The sequence below is a fragment of the Diabrotica virgifera genome, chromosome 7, assembly GCF_917563875.1.
Source record: "Diabrotica virgifera virgifera chromosome 7, PGI_DIABVI_V3a".
Classification (NCBI taxonomy): Eukaryota; Metazoa; Arthropoda; class Insecta; order Coleoptera; family Chrysomelidae; genus Diabrotica; species Diabrotica virgifera.
Window position 1 is genome coordinate 110,229,940 of NC_065449.1, and position 17,511 is coordinate 110,247,450.

The 17,511-nt window shown below is 33.9% G+C and overlaps 1 protein-coding gene across 1 annotated transcript in view; it reads right to left on the reverse strand.

The window, feature by feature from the left end:
- Window positions 1–9,281: 9,281 nt before the first annotated feature.
- LOC114331006 (dnaJ protein homolog 1-like) overlaps window positions 9,282–17,511 on the reverse strand; it is a 79,711-nt gene continuing 71,481 nt past the window's right edge. Inside the window, exon 4 of the mRNA XM_028280460.2 lies at window positions 9,282–9,607. Coding sequence (XP_028136261.1) covers window positions 9,346–9,607 — 262 coding nt within the window. The 3' untranslated portion in view covers window positions 9,282–9,345. The remainder of the gene's footprint in view (window positions 9,608–17,511) is intronic.

A 17,511-nucleotide genomic window follows, 5' to 3' on the forward strand; every position in this document is an offset into this window, starting at 1 on the left:
TAAGGGAGAATAGCCATTGTAGTGGTCGATGGTCGGATAAAATTTTGAATTTTCGTCCAAAAAGATAGGGGCGGAAGTATTTAGTGGCCCAGACGATTGCTAGCATTTCTTTTTCAATAGTTGAATATTTCAGTTCTGTTTCGTTTAAGGTTCTGGATGCATAGGCGATGGGTTTGTCCTTTCCTATTGGACCTTGGGACAGGATGGCTCCTATGGCGAAGTTACTAGCATCTGTGGTCAGGTTGAATGGCTTGGTGAAATCGGAATATTGTAGAAGTGGTTCGTTAACCAATAATCCTTTGCATGTTTTGATACAATTCAGGAACTCTTCTGTGTGTTCAATTTTTGCATCCTTTTTGAGACATGTTGTAAGTGGTTTCGTAATTTTTGCAAAATCCTTGATAAATTTTCTGTAGTAACCAAGTAGTCCTAAAAATCCTCGGATTTGCTTAGCTGTTTTTGGTATCGGATAATCTATGATTGCTTTGATCTTATTCGGATTTGGTTTTATTCCTTCGCAGGTTACGACATGGCCTAGAAAATCGACTTCCTTTTTGAGGAACTCGCATTTGTCTACTTGTATTTTGAATTTTTTGTTTCTCGTAGTCTTTCGAAAATCTTCTTCAGGTTTACCATATGTTCCTGGAGGGAGGTAGAAAAAACAATAATGTCATCCATGTAAACCAGACATATTTCTCCTGTGAGTCCTTTTAATACGTTGTCCATCACTCTTTGAAATGTTGAGGGTGCGTTTTTGAGTTCGAATGGCATTCTTAGGTATTCGTAATGGCCATTTTCTACATTGAACGCCGTTTTCTGAATATCTTCTTCGGCCATTTCAATTTGGTGGAATCCGCTGGCAAGATCTAGGGTGGAAAAGTATTGGCAGCGTCCAAGTTCGTCCAAAATATCTGTTATGTTCGGGATCGGATATCTGTCATCGATGGTCTTCTCATTTACTTTTCTGTAGTCAACAACTATTCGCCATTTGATCATTCCTGAAGCATCTGGCTGTTTGGCCACGACCCAGATAGAACTGGACCAGGGTGATTGACTCGGTCTGATGATTTTCTGATCTAGCATTGAAGTGATTTGCTTACGTACTTCTTCCTTGTGGATGTGAGGATACCGATATGACTTGGTATAGACTGGAACTTCGTCTGTAGTTCTTATGTGGTGCTTTATCTGATTAGTGAATGTTAATGGATCGTCGGGATTGTGAAATATATCGGCAAATTTCCTGCATAGTCGTCTTATGTGTAGTTCTTCCTCGGGATTCATATGATCAGTTCTCAGGAGAGGATCAACATCTATAGAACTGTTATTTTCCATGGGCAGAACATCTGTTGTGTATATATGGTGTTCTTGAAGATCTATTGGCTGGCTTTTGATTGGCTCGGTTAGTGCTACTTGGATGTATTCATCAGAATTATTGATTAATTCGGTCCAGGCAAGTTTATTGCATGCGACGCTTAGAGTTTCTCGTAGGATAGCACTTTCGACTTCTTGTCTTGGTATGATGATTGTACCTGAAGTTTCTTTCACCGGCAATCTGACTTGGGTAATTGTTTGGGGCTCTAACTGGACGGAGTAGAATTGTGATTTATTCGTCACATAGTAATTTATAGGGAGGATGGAATGCTCTGTAGTGAGTGTGGCTTCGGGAAAATTAAGATTTGCTTTTAGAAGTTTAAGATTATCAAGGCCAATGAGGCCATCAAAGGTTTTATGGAATTTAAAAAGATAAAATTTTAGGCTTTTATTAGAGTTAAACTCGGGAAAAATTGGAATTTCTACGCAATAATCTTGCGAATGATTTTGAAAAATGGAAGTTACTACAAATGGTTCATATTTAATATCATTTTTGTAAAATTTATGGGCTATGTCGGGATTAAGAAAATATTTAGTGGCTCCTGTGTCAATTAGAAGTTCTAGGGGAGGATTTTGAATTTTGATATATGGGAGCTCTCTTTTCTCGGCATAGGAATGTAATTCTATTACGTTTCTTGATTTTCCTCTAGAAGTTGAGGAAAATTTTGACTATCGTCTGTAAATTCTTCATAATCGTACCCTTCTTGTTCACAGTAAGGGTAGTCTTGGTAATTATCGCCGTAAGCGGCTTCATCATAATTGTTTTCTTCCTGTTCTACATTATACAGCTCCTCTACTGTAAATCTTGGGCTAGCTGTTTGTTGAAAACGGAAATTCCTTTGGGTAGGGGGTCGAGTAATAGATCGATCGACACTCATTGGTGTTGGTCTATATGACTGAGATGGGGCTGGTTTATGAGAATTAGGTAAATTTGGTCCAGAATGTTGTTGAAATGGAGTGATCTGTTGATTTTGTGGAAATCTGTGAGTTTGTGTTGGCCATCTTGGAGTATTATTTATAAATGGTTGTTGTTGAAAAGGCCCTTGATTTTGCCTAGGGAATGGCTGTTGCTGTTGCCATTGGGGCTTTGGCAACTGAGGTTGCCACCGTGGAGGTTGAGTAGAATTTTGTCTCTGCGTATGTGGAGTGGCAGAAAATTTACTGGAGTTTGGTAAAGAATAGTTTTGCGACTTTTGCAAATATCGGTTTGTTGGTCTCATGGATCGAATTGTCGATCCTAAAGGCTCTCTTAGTCCGGCTAAGAATGTAGTTAACGCTTGTTGCTGGAAAAATTCCTTTTTACTTTTCTTTACTTCTTCATTGTCATTATGAAGTTCAATATGATTAGAAATGGTATTTAGAAGAGACATAACTTTTTCATGAAATTGATGAGGGTTCTCATTTGGTCCCTGACGAAGATTAACTAGATCTCTAGTTAAAGAATTTTCATTTCGCTGGTCTGCGAAATTTTGAATAAGGGCTGTTCGTATTGACGGCCAGTCTTTACAGCCGTAAACGGAAATAATTTCTCTGGCTCTTCCTTTAATTTTATTCATGATTCCTCTAGAGAGCACAATATTTTGGAAATTTTCTGGGTTAGCATGGTCCCAAAAATGGGCTAAGAGCATTGTAATGACATCGATAAAATTATGGAGTTCGTTCGGATTGCCATCGTATTCTGGTACGATGGAAAGGTCTTTATTGACATCAAAAGTGGGGGCCATAATGGAATTAGTAGTTTCAGATGCTGGAGTTATAATTATGGAAGGTATTTCAAAAGAATTGGTGGGTATTTTATTATCAGCTAATGGAGAACGAGATTCTGTGTTTAATTCAAAAATTGTTGAAAGAGAATCACTTATTCTAGGAGATGATACTTGTGAAATTATATTAGAATTAGAAATAAGGTGAAATTTGCTGACAGGTATAAGATGATGCTTCGGTGCATTCCTTCTCGGTACACTTTTCTTTTCTTCTTTTAGCTTCTTTTCAGCTTTCTTCATAAATGTTGAACTCCTGGATGGAACTGCCTTAGTTCTTCCTGGAATCTGGTTCGGTAGCGGGTAAACGTTTGAGAACGACGAGGATCTTCCTGGAGACTCTCCCACTATCGTACTGCCTGCGCCAATTAAGGGTTGTCACTCCCGAAGGTACTTTTTAAAAAGGCCCTTTTAAAAGTTACAACGAACAAACTAACAGCACTTTATTTAATATAAGTTATAACTGAATTGAAAATGAATTTTACAAGTATTTATACATAATTAATTGATGAGGTATATATTGTGGAAATGTTGAAACTGCTGATCGGCTGGACTATTGGACTGCAATACCGCTGACATCCGGGGTTATCGTACTGTAATTCGCTGCTCTGTTTTGATTCCATACAAACCCTAAAATCAAGGGGTTGCCACGTCCGCCATCCATACCGTACCGAAGGTGTTCTTCTCCGCCATGGCTGCCGTTGTGGACTTCATCCGTAACCCTGGACAAGGGACCCTAAACAGGTACTAGTTTCCCGGGTCAGGAAACCCCTGGAATCTGCGGAGGGCAGGGATTGATTCATTTTCCCTGGTAGGACTATCCAAAGGAGTTCCTATCCGCTACCCATTAAATGATTATCCTTAAAAATGATTAGTGTAGCTAAATGTTGAATTTGGTATTCAGGGTTGGTCGAAACTCGGAATGAATATTTTCTGAGTTTTCTTAAATGGAACACCCTGTATTTTAGTATTGTAATGAAAAGATATTTTATGGTATTTTTTATTTTCTTAAGCATTCTCTCTACCTAACTGCCTTAATTTGTGCTTAATTGTTAATCGCACTAACAATCTTAACTACGTAGGTATTTTGATAGCTCAACAATTATTGGTAATTTTTAGGATCAGTCTAGACTTCTAGACTCTAGACTCTAAATTAATATGTATCTATTTCCGAAAAATTATTTGTTACTGCATTATTTGCGAACATTTTATCTTCACGGCCAACCTAATAAAATTTCACATATTTTTTGTTACAAATAATATTTGACTTGAATCACCAATAACTCACAAACTAAAGCAGTTAGGTATAGGAAATGCTTAAGAAATAAAAAAGTACCATATTATATCATTACAATACTAAAATACAGGGTGCTCCATTTAAGCAAACTCAGAAAATACTTATTCCGAGTTTCGACCAACCCTGTATTCTAAAATTAAAAATTTAGCTATATGGTGTATTCCACGAATATACGACTGTTTTGGATTATCGCGACGACGAATATTTTAGTATGCAACATAAGAAGTACGAAAGTATTTTGCTCTAATAATTACTCCAATAAACAACAATATAATTTGCAATTTTCTTTCGTCCTTCATATTTTGCACAGTAAAATATTCGTTGTCGCGATAATCCAAGAGAGTCGTATATTCGTGGTATGTGGTATACTAACAATTCTTAACAATAGTAGATTATATTAAAAATCATCTGAACATAAATATAGTTTTGGATGTCAAACTACTACAATTCTACAGGGTGTGAATATTGCTGCGAAATTAAGAAAAAAAAATTAATTCTCTTTTAAACTACCCTATATAACATTACAAAACATTTTAACAACGAAGACATCGAGGAGAATTTTAAAAGTGTAGGTAAAATATACAGGGTGTCCCATTCAAAAAAATAAGTTATAAGCAACTTCCGGTATAACCGGAAGTAGTAAATAGATAAAAATATTTTCATTAAATAGATCACTCTTTAAAACCCCTTCGTTCAAATTTTCATGATTCTGTTGCCTTTAGTTACAAAACCAACCAAATTAATAAATGTATAAACAACTCACATCGGGTGGGGTTTGAACCCACGAACGTGAGTCAGTTTGTTTCTTAATAAACATTTCCATTTAATAACCTTACATGTGCTAAAACATGGTTAAAACACAAAGAATCCAATAAATAGCATAAACTTGACTGTATTAAAGAACATTTGTCTAGAATGGTATTTTGTTTGACCCATTGATATAATTGCACACTCTGCAAAAAGTTTATATACCTACGATAGTCTTTAAACTGGTAAGGAAAAACAATTAAGTGGGTGTCGTATTATATCAGCTTTGGTGACATCATAACAAGTTTCAAAAGGATATTTATTACTGTCTGCGTCAAAGCACAAGATTATTTTATGAAAGGACCTATTCTCAAAATCTAGACAGTTACAGTGAATTTCAGAGCGAAGGCGTCGTCTGCTATAGGTATAAGAAAGAATGTATGTATTATAAAATATTTTATTTTTACATTGTACAAATTTATTATGACCTCTGAGTACATGTCAAATAAATATGTCAAGTGTTCTTTTAACACTCGTAAAGCGGTGCTTAGATTCTTACGTAAACAACGGTGCGGGGTGCATTTTCACCCCATCAGTATATCCATTTTTTATATGTGAACGTCGGGAAAATTGATTTGAAAGATAATTAGGACTTGTTTATTATAGAATGAAACATAATTTTACAAACAAAGTACCCATTTCTTCTTAAAAAAAATATCGTTGCAAGATAAACACATGAAATTTTTTACAGAGTGACCAACACAAAGTTTTTACACAAAATACAGTAATGTCCGGACTTTCGGTCTTTTTTTGCTGACATAAGTAATACCGACCTTGTCCCGTAGCTCTGTTAGCTCCAAGTGGAACACCAGAAATGTCCAATTCAGGATATGAAATTTTCATCATTTGCACAATACAGTCATTTTTCTAAAAAATCACGTAAACGTAAAACGTTTTAGATGCTGCAATGGGTGTAATGTGTTTAGAATTGAATTTAATGCGAATAAAAAATGGACAAAAATCAAAAAAAATTATTAAAAAAGATAGGTGAGGAAAGCGAGGTCTGGGGTACAGCTGCACCCCGCACCGCCTTACGAGGGTTAATGTATATTTTGATTCGCTATGTATGTTTATTGTATTGTTCATAATGCGCATAAGTCAAATTTTCCAAATTTTTTTTACCTTTTTTTGCGTCTTATAGTCTCTAAGCATATACCCGAACTACTATATTCCCTAAAACGACACTCAATCCTAACTGCAAGACGCAAGAGTCTTGCAGGCTTAGTCTTGTTCTTGCTCAAGTCTTGCACGGTCAGTCTTGGTCTTGGTCTTGCTAAAATAAAGCGGTCTTGGTCTTGGTCTTGGTCTTGCGAAAATGCAAGAACAAGACCAAGACTGGAAGACCAAGACCGATTTTGGGCAACACTAATAAAAATATAAATTAAATAAATTCTGTGTCCGAATCTTGTACTTTTTCTTCAAACTCTTCATCTATCTAATATTAATTTCCTGAATTTCAGAAATATTGCTGAAGGTAAGCTTACATGTTCCTTTTATAACTGAATTTTTTTTAGTTAATTCAATCTTCTGATTCCACGTATGCCTCATCCTTTTAGGACAATGGCGATCATCATGGCCCATTTTATTCTGTCTGTATTGAGTCTGAAGTATGGTTAAATTCCCCATATTATAAATTTTAATCAATCACTATTTTAGTGCAAGAAGTCGCTAAGTGTCAAAAATTGTAACTAACTCAGAAACACAAAAATGTAACTTAGCCACTTTTTGCACTGACCCCTTCAATTGTTTCTATGGCGAAACAATCATCTAAAAACATTAAAAGAACCGTTTTTATTGGAATACATGAACGATTTATAGTATTAATGTTTACTTTGTCCCAAATACAACCACTTCTTCTTCTTTAAGTTTCATCTTCTACCGAAGGTTGGAAATCATCATGACTATGCGGATCCTGTTGACTGTCGCTCTAAATAGCTCTGCACTACTGCATTCAAACCATTCCCCTAAGGTAATAAAGCCAGGATATTATTCGTCTTCCCACATTTCGCTTTGGATCTTGCCTTGCATAATAAGTTGTAATAATAAGTATTTTTGCCCACTATTTTTTAATAATTATTTTTTTAAAACCAATATACGGTACCCCGTCAAAATAGCCCCGTCAAAAAAGCTCCGACAAAATAGTCCCGACATAATATCCCGCACACAAAATAGCTCCGACAAAATAGCCTGCAGACAAAATAGCCGCGAAATAATAGCCCGCCGACAAAATAGCCCCGACAAAATAGCCCCAACAAAATAGCCCCGACAAAATAGCCCCGAAAAAAAGCTCCCTTCAGAATCATGAAATAATTCCTTATACATTTTTTCGGAAATGGTAATTATCCTCTATTCAGATGTTTATCTTAACCTCATTAAATAAAAATTGTCTTTTCAGAGAACTCGAGTCCTGTATTTCCTGCCCCTTGGAAGTTTAAACATTTAAGTTAAGCGGAAATCAATGTTAATTTATGATATAAACATTTTTTTCTGTTTTCGGGCAACAGTAAAATGCATTTTAAATTAAATAAATTAAATACATTCTTTCTTTTTGTCAAATAATTTAAATAAAAAAAAAGTTTTTGGACACCTTGTATAAATAATTATGTAATTGTTTATAAGAGGCTGTTCTAGCCGGGACTATTTTAGCCGGGACTATTTTAGCCGGGGCTGTTTTGACCGGGGCTATTTTGTGTGCGATCTATTTTGTCGGGGCTATTTTGTGTGCGGGCTATTTTGTCGAGGCTATTTTGTGTTCGGGCTATTTTGACGGGGCTTTTTTGACGGGGCTGTTTTGACCGGGCTATTTTGACGGGTCACGCAATATACACTGACAAAATTTAAAAAAACTTACATGTAAGTGTCCGGATATTTTTGAAAGGAGTGTATTTCGTATAATTTTATTTATTCAATTTTGTATGTTCATATCATTATTATTTTATAAAAGTTGTAATGATTTTATTACTCTAATTTTCTATGGATCTTTATGAATCTGGATATCTCGAATAAAATTCGAACGGTCCTTTAGCTTAGCATGGCTCTTCAAGTTAAAAGCTAGAGCCTTTCCTTCTTAAACCCAGCTGTGAATTTTGCTTTATCGCTTACCAAAATTATGCTAAGTCAAAGCACGATATTAGTAGGGGAGCAAAGTCTGCTAAATGCGCAGTCACTCGAGCGTTATGGGGACCTATTGGGTTGTAAAAAGTACGTCCTAAACCCAAAAAAAGTTAAGTAAAGTTTTTCATTTAGATGAGGACTTTGCATTTTTAATTTAATTTTCCATTTCCAACATCCTTTTTTAGATTATAGCGCTATCAATCCATAAGTAGGAAAAATTTCTCGAATAAATGTTACTTATTTTTACGTACGGAATCCAAATGTACAATAAAAAATGGGGGTTCCCATTTAAGATTTTAAAGTAACCCCCCACCCCACCTCCATGGGGAGTCGTGTTTGATGCCATTTGATAGATTTTTCAAAAATATTGAATAAGTGTATTTTTCATTCTGATGTTCATTTCACGAAATATCGCGGAATTCGTATTCAAAATTTACCCCCCACCCCTCTCCGTTGGAAGTCGTGTTTGGTATCATTCGATAGATTTTGAAAAATATTGAACAGGTATTTTTTAGTTTTTCGATTTGCCATTCATTTCGCGAAATATTCCCTGTTTTCTTGTGAAACTTTGGGACTCATTTTCTTCTCCCATTTCCTTACCAAATCGTCAGATTTTTGAAATATACACTGTTTTGCATGTACTTAACTTACCTTATCTTAATCTGACGATTTCGAGTTTTTTTAAGGATAGATTTTTTTCGGCCCTCCTTAACGAACTCCCCTGCATTAAGAGCCAATATATGGTAGAGGTACATTTTCAAGGTACAAGGTTTCTCCCCATGGAATAATCTGACGCGCTCGAGTAACTGCAAAAATCCTCGCTTGGACTCCCGTACCATTAATGTACCTTACATAAAACTATTTAATGTCATTAGAAGTTTTGATAGGTATTAGTTTGTTATTATAATTGTCGAGTCAAAACTCACAAAATGTAACACATAATCATATTTATTAACTATACAATATATAATTTCATACACTTAAACCTATTTAACTTTATGAAGGCAAAATCTCGTTTAATGTTTTTTTCGATTTCTCTGAAAGCTTGTTTGGAAAACTAATATCAAAACTAACGATTAGATCACCACGTCTAGAGGGTTCTTTGGGATATGGCAATCCTTTCCCAATTAATCTTTTAACAGTCTTTGGGGAAATAACTTGCGATGAATATTGAAGGTTAATCTGTTCTCCCGAAAGTGTTGGAACCTTAATCGAACAACCAGTCAAAGCTTCTTTCAGGCTAATGCTTGCGGTGTATCTAAAAATATGATAATATTGAATAATATATTATTTTAGTGATGAGAAACTGTACACAGTAAAGTTAGTATTTAAAAAACAGTCTTGGTGTTGTTAATAATAGTCCCAGATCCCATGCCCATTTTCGCCATTTATTACTAACAATTGAATTTTTCGTGAGTATCTTCATTTTGATGAGACGCCCAACTTTTTTTCTACAACAATTTTCATTTGTAGTAGCTAACAAGGGTACCAGGAATGAAATATGTTGATTGGACGATTCTTAAAAATTTATTACTGCCTGGTTGTTTTTTTGTTAATTTTCAAGATAATTATCTAAGTTAGCCAAAAAAATATTTGTCCTACAAATTGCAAGGTTTTATCAAAGAGTCCCCCTTTCCAACATGTATCATTAATGGGGTCATGACAAATGATTACTAACCACCTGATTTTTTTTTGTTGGTTAGTTAATATTTATATAATTTTTTAACGCCCACATTGTCCTACAAATTGTGTGGTACTTTATCCTGGTCCTACGTTCAAAAGTTGTTAACCTTCCGATAACCTACCTTTTTTTGGTACACGGATGACCAACGGGGGTCAAAAATGACCACAGTCAAAAATGACAATTGACAAAAAAATTAAGTTGTTTTAAGAAATAATATAATGTATTCGTAATTTTAATGTTACTATTGTATCAATAAATGATAAATAAACATTATAGTAGGGGAGGGAAGTATGCTAAATGTGCAGTCACAATAGCGCTTTTGGGACCTATTGGGTTGTGAAGAGTCGGTCCTAAAACCAAAAAAAAAAGTTAAATAAAGATTTCCATTTAAGTGGGGACTTTCCATTTTTAATTGATTTTTCCATTTTCAAAAATTGTTTCTTCCGATTATAGCGCCATCTATCCATGATTTGAAAAAATATTTCGAATAAAAGTTGCTTATTTTTACGTAAAGAATCCAAATCTGGAATAAAAATTTGGTGCTCCTATTTAAGATTTTAAAGTAGCCCCCACCCAGGGCCATGTCGTGCTGTGATGCGATGAGGCAGTCGCATCAGGCGGCATCACAAGGGAGGCCGCATAATCAGTAAAATCAAAATACAAATTGAACCACTCAATAATTAAAAATATATAGTAAAAATATTATCCCAGGACGTTTTACGTGCCCTGCGCTTGCCACTCTTTAAACTTAGTCATAAATGGCGCAGCGTCTTCTACAGAAACAACAACTTTTTTCTGTATTATACAAGAGCTGTACAGTTTTTTTCTGGTTCTAAAAAGCGTCGGCAACTTCTGAAAAAACATGTTTCTCAACTAACTCTACACCCGTTGAGTGCTACTAGGTGGTCAAATCGAATAGATGCATCAAAACCTTTAGGTCAATTTTGTTAAATATATGATGTCGAAAAAATAAAAGACCACAACAAAGATTCAGAAACTAAAGTCAAAGCACGAGAATTAGCAAAAAATATTAAAAATTATAAATTTATATGCGGTGTAGTTCTTTGGTATTTGTATTTAATATAAATTCAGTCTCGAAGATGTTGCAAGATGTGACTATAAATGTGAAAAGATTGTGTAAAAGCGTTTTCAGAAAATATAAAAAAAAAACAGAAGTTACAGGCAATCTGGCTATGTCCAAATGAAAATTACTGCTAATCAAATTGCACAAATCTTGATATAACTTCCGAATTTTCAGCTGAAAATGAAATTCGATCCAGGAAAAAAAAAGCGTCCATTTGATTACGAAAAAACTGTGAATGAGTTCAGAGGAAGATAAATATAAAATAAATTGTTTCATCTATATTTTAGACATTGTCATTAATTCTTTGATTAATCGATTTTCGCTTCTAGAAATTCATAATAAAAATTCTGAATTCTAATTCAATACTCTCAATAGAAAAAGATAAAAATCGGATATAGAGGCAAATGATCTTACTCAGCTACTGTCAGTAGCCACGTCGCGACCCACCTGAAATCCGCCCGCGATCCACTAGTGGGTCGCGACCACCGGTTGGGAAACGCTGCTAGAAGAATTGCATGATATATCGCATATGATACCCTTTAGAGGTTTTGAACTATTTGTGCCAAAATAACCTAATTCCTTTGTATCCAAATGTAGGTAGTTGGTAAGAATTTTATAAAAATTCCCTGTCTCGGTAGCCAGTGGAGAAAAAAAGATTTTCAAAATTAAAAATTATTAAAAACTATTTACGAAGCTCCATAAAACAATACTAAAAAATTTAGCACTTATTTCAATAGGGTCCTCACTAGCTGCTACTTTAGACTACACCAATCTGATTGACGAGTTTGCCAAAATTAAAGTCAGAAGGGTAACTTGTAATTTTTGTAAATGTTAATGCATATTTCATTTGTGTGTGTGTGTGTGTGTGTGTGTAGGCCACGAATTTTTATTGGTTTTTACCTTATGCTATTTCTTTTGTCATATTTATAGCTGTTTAATTGAAATGACTTTATTTGTTTCTTTAAAATAGTTAATCAGTAATTTAATTACATATCTCCATTTCATGACAACCTAGTAGATACTCTATACTAATTGTCAAACACATTTGTCTTTATCGTAGATCGTAATATAATTGGTCTATATAAATCTCGTTAATTATAATTTAATTTAAAGTAATTTAATTAATTTAATTAAATTTCAGTTAATTTAAAATATGTTCTCGTTTTTAAAATAAAAGTTTTCGTTCATGTTGAGTAGTTTCATTTAATAAAAATAAAAGTTAATTTTCAATAATATTTAAAGGGCGGTATTTCGAATACTTGGATCATACTGAAAATATGTACCGCACGGCTCTGCCCCACCTCACCTCCGTGGGGGGTCGTGTTTGGTACCATTCGATAGATTTTTCAGAAATATTGATTAACCTTCGGATGACCAAGCGGGGGAAATTGTGACCCCAGCGTAGGTTTTTCTTTAATAAACTCAAAAGTATTTTCAATTTTTAACTCATTATTTTTTTATTTAACTTTAATAGATATCCTCATATTTTGAAATAAAAAAACCCTATATTTTACGAATAAAAATATATTCTGAAGTTGATGTTTAGTAAAATAGCGTCTATTATGTGTAATTCCAAGTAGTTTTACGCTAATGACGTCGACTTTGCAAAGTAACAAGACACTTACTCAACATACACACTACACATGACACTAATACTCATGTTGTGACTGGCTGAATGACATAAAGTCCATGCTATAAAAAAAAATTAAAAAAAAAACTTCATTTTTTGTTAATTGTCATTTTTGACATTTTTGACCTGAGGTCATTTTTTGCCCCCCTTGGTCATCCGTGTAACAAAAAAAGGTTGGTCATCGGAAGATTAAGTGTATTTTGCAGTTTTTCGATCTAATGTTTATTTTGCGAAATATCGCGGGATTTGTATTTAAAATTTTAAATTTATTCCCCACCCCTCTCCGTGGGGGTCATGTTTGGTATCATTCGATAGATTTTTGAAAAATATTGAACAAGTATTTTTTAGTTTTTCGATCTAACGTTTATTTCGCGAATTATTCGCTTTTTTTGTGAAACTTTTTAACTCAAACATTTCCTTAGCCCCGCGCAAATCGTCAGATTTTTGAAATATACACTGTTTTGCATGTCCTTGGGCCCCCTACTTGGGCCCGCTTGGGCTCCCCTACCATTAGTAAAACATATTTTTAATTACAACTTAACAAAAACAGGAATCATTGTTCTGAACTTAGAAATAAAGAAATTTTAAAATGACTGATATCGAATAAGCACACATGCTTTTTGATCGATCCTGACAAATAGTAAATTTAACTTACAAAAACCAATCATAGTATTCTTACACTACGTTAACATCAAGTATAATAGTGTTAGTTAAGTGTGTATAGAAAAACATTTTCTGTGAGTACATATTTTTCTATTAATAAGTATTTCATAACCAAAGAATTTTATAAAACCGTCAATAAACAACACCAGTCATTAATCGACACCAATTTTTTGTCTTTAAAGACAATTACCAAAATCCGAAGCGGAACAGGTCCGTACTTAGGAAAATCAAATGGTGTTGAGAAATGGAATTCGACGTCACTAATAATAGCGATGAATCATTATCGCAATCCACATCACAAAAACCTTTATCTTACTCTGCTGCAGCTAGTAGACAAAAAGAAACAATCTATCCATCCAAGCTACAAGCAGTAGTTTTTAATTCTCTCAACGATGTTAAATTAGAGGAATACTTGTTAGCGGTAGGAGCTTTAGTTAGTCCAAAACACATTATTTTTTCATCAAGAATCACCAACAATCGTATCTGTATCTATTTCTCAACCAAACAAGTCGTAGATGAATTTTTTTCAAACAGTAGAGGTTTCATCACTGTAAACAATACACAAATTCAAGTCCGTAGACTAATTACTCCAAGTGAAAGACTCCTAATATCCAATGTTTCTCCCACTATCCCGCATAAGGTAATAGAAAACGAACTACTGCTCTTAGGGCTAAAACCAACTTCATCAATGTCATTTTTGCGAATAGGAACCAACAATCCTGAATACAAACATGTACTCAGTTTCCGTCGACATATTTACGTATCTCCACCCACAGGTCCAATTCCCGATACCATTTTAATAACTCATGAAGATACTACAAATCGAATTTTTTTGACATTAGACAACTTATGTTTCATTTGCAAACAACATGGCCATATTTCCAGTAGTTGCTCAGTAAATGTAAATCACTCAGAAACAGCTGTCCCAACTGCTACACTTTCAAACAGAAACGAACCTAGTACAGTAACTTCAACAGAAACGACTGCTATTACACCTTCAACAACATGCACTTCTACAAACATATCAAATAATTCAACGCCACTAACAAAAATATTATCTACAACCAACCTAACACCTCTTGATACATCAACTACAGATAATACAATGCCAGTGATATCTAAACCAAATATATCCACCTCATCAGCCCCCTCACCTCACATAGTCATAACTAACCAGCCTTTATCTTCCAGTCTAAGCAATAATTCTTGCTCGGTTAATGAAAATAAAGAGAATCCAGCACTAAAAGAATTTAGCGTATCCAACGAAGAAAATACATCTAAATCATCCTCCAAACGAACTGTATCTGAAGCAATATCACCCCCGATTGAGACATCAGCTAGTGACGATGTATTTTCAAAGCCAACTCAGAAACAAAAAAGAATAAAAACAAAAATATCAACAATACCATTAGAAACGCTAATGCAACCAATTAAAGAATTATTCAATTCCGAAAAGCAAATATTAACTTTTGAGGAAACAGTTGATTTATTTGAAAACGCTCATGGAACAAAAGATGTTATCAGCGTTGTAAATAAATATACAGTAGACATTCTAGGATTTAAAAAACTCATAACCAAAATTCATTCATATACATCCGAACGCTCATTAAAATTGAAATGTACAAAGCTTAACAAAAAAATTACGAGACAGCTCACAAAAGACAACTACGAGGATGAAGAACCTGACACGGATACATCGACTGAATTATCCCAGGAGCTGAACATTCAATAATTATAACTATAACATTCAACAAACTAACAAAATTTTCTAAATCCTATCATATATATACAGACGCTTCTAAAACATCTACTGGAGTTGGGGCAGCTGTCATTACTCCAAATAGTACACTTGAGTATAAACTACCATCCTTAAGCTGTATACATACTGGCGAGCTATACGCCATCTATCAATCTCTCGTTCATATTAACTCCAGTAATATATCCAATGTTCTTATAATTACCGATTCCCTCAGTTCCATCCATACCATTAACCAACTGTACACGAAGCATCCAATTGCTTTCCTAATTAAACAAGAACTAGCTACCATTCAAAACAACAACCATATTGTACAATTCCTATGGGTTCCTTCACACATTGGCCTCCAAGGAAATGAAGCGGCGGATCGGACAGCCCAACAAGCCAGGGACAGTGAAACCGCGAGTGAAGTGAGAGATGTAGTTCTTAATGATTTAAAATCATTTATTAAAGTGAAAGTCAAAAATCTGTGGCAAAACCAGTGGGACAGTTCAACTTCAAAACTTCGCGAAGTGAAAACGTTTGTAAAACCGTGGAAATCTCAAATTCACAACAGAACTCACCATGACATTGTTACTCGCCTTCGTCTAGGACATACCCGACTTACCCACGGATACATAATTGGTCACACTAATCCCACTTTATGTGAAAACTGTAATATCCCACTAAGTGTTAAGCATGTACTTGCAGAGTGTCCAAAATACCAGTTGCAGAGACAGAACAACCACATCATCGGATCAACAAGTGAAATCTTAGGAGAAAATTGTAAAATTGAACACTAGGTAAAATTCCTTAAAGATATCAATGTATTTAACAAAATCTAACATCTGTAAATAAATTACCTTATGTATATGTATATGTCGCTAATAACCTCCGAGGTTGATGCGACTATTTTGTAAAATAAAAAAAAAAAAAAAAATTTTAAAATATACTAATTTATTTTTTTTTCAATTTTGGAATGTTTCTTATATACAACTCCACATAATAGACGGTATTGACTTAATATAAAATTAGAACAAGGAAGGCCAAGGAACTTCGTCTTTGACTACAAATTCAGAAAAAAAAATTTTTTTCTTCGTAAAATATAGGGAATTTTTTTTATTACAAAATATGAGGTTATCTAAAATGATATTAAAGTCAAATAAAAAATAATGAGTTTAAAATTAAAAATATTTCTGAATTTATTAAATAAAAATATGCATTAGGGTCAAAATTTACCCCCCTTGGTCATCCGAAAGTAAAAACCACAAAACCATTTTTTTATTAGTAACTGTAGGACAAAGGTTTCACTTTATAGGTTAGTGTATTTTTCATGCAAATATAACAACGTCCTACAAGAAAACAGGTATGTATTGCTTGTCCGACAAAATTGTCATTTTCGTTTCCCTGAAACGGTTACTCTTTATAAGTAACTAGCAATTTTACCCGTCGCCATGCGACGGAAGATTCAATCAATTTGTATCTTACTGTCACTCCAACCAATTTTTTCAAAATTTTAGAATCAATAAACCTTCAAAGGAATTACACATTACATTTTTAAAATAATAAAAGTCTTGCATGTAAACCAAGTATGTAAATATAAAATAAATGAAGAACGAAGCAACGAAACACAAAAGCACGCAATTTTGTTTTTTATCCCATAACTTTTTCCCAAGAGGATACAAGCATCTTATGCAGTGCTTCATAGAACCAAACTTCTACTATACTCTGGGCTAATTAGCAAAATACAAGGAAAAGTTATTTACCAGCAATTTTATTGCTGGAATCGAATCTTATTATTGTATGTATTAATAATATAGATATGCAAAGTCCGCAGATAGTGTGCTACTTTTTTTATAAACAAAATGGCGCCCGAAAATCGTGTTTTTTTTTCAATTTTTGCTCTATAATTCCAAATATTTTAACTTTAGACCAAAAACACCCAAATAAAAATTCACCGCAATTAAATTCTGCATAGAGACGTGTTTTTTCCGACTTACTTCGACGAAAACTTTCCCCGGAAATAGCGGGTTTTTCCAACAAAATCTTTAATTTTCAACTAAACTTTTAGATATGTAGTTGTTAATCAATAATTAAATAACTTAGTAACGTAAAAGCCCTTTTCGCATATATTATAATACCAGAAGTCTATGGAAATTGAATGAACAGTTTAGCAACAATTAAAATGTTAATTAAAAATTTACGGTCGCTATAATAACGACAATAATTATGACGCATAAGATTAACTATGATTCTTTCATAAAAAGATACTATACCTATCTAATGTACTTTACAGAATTGAAATTGGACTATTTAAGCGGCCTCAGGAATATTTTAAAATTATAAACAATTTTTTGGTTTATAAA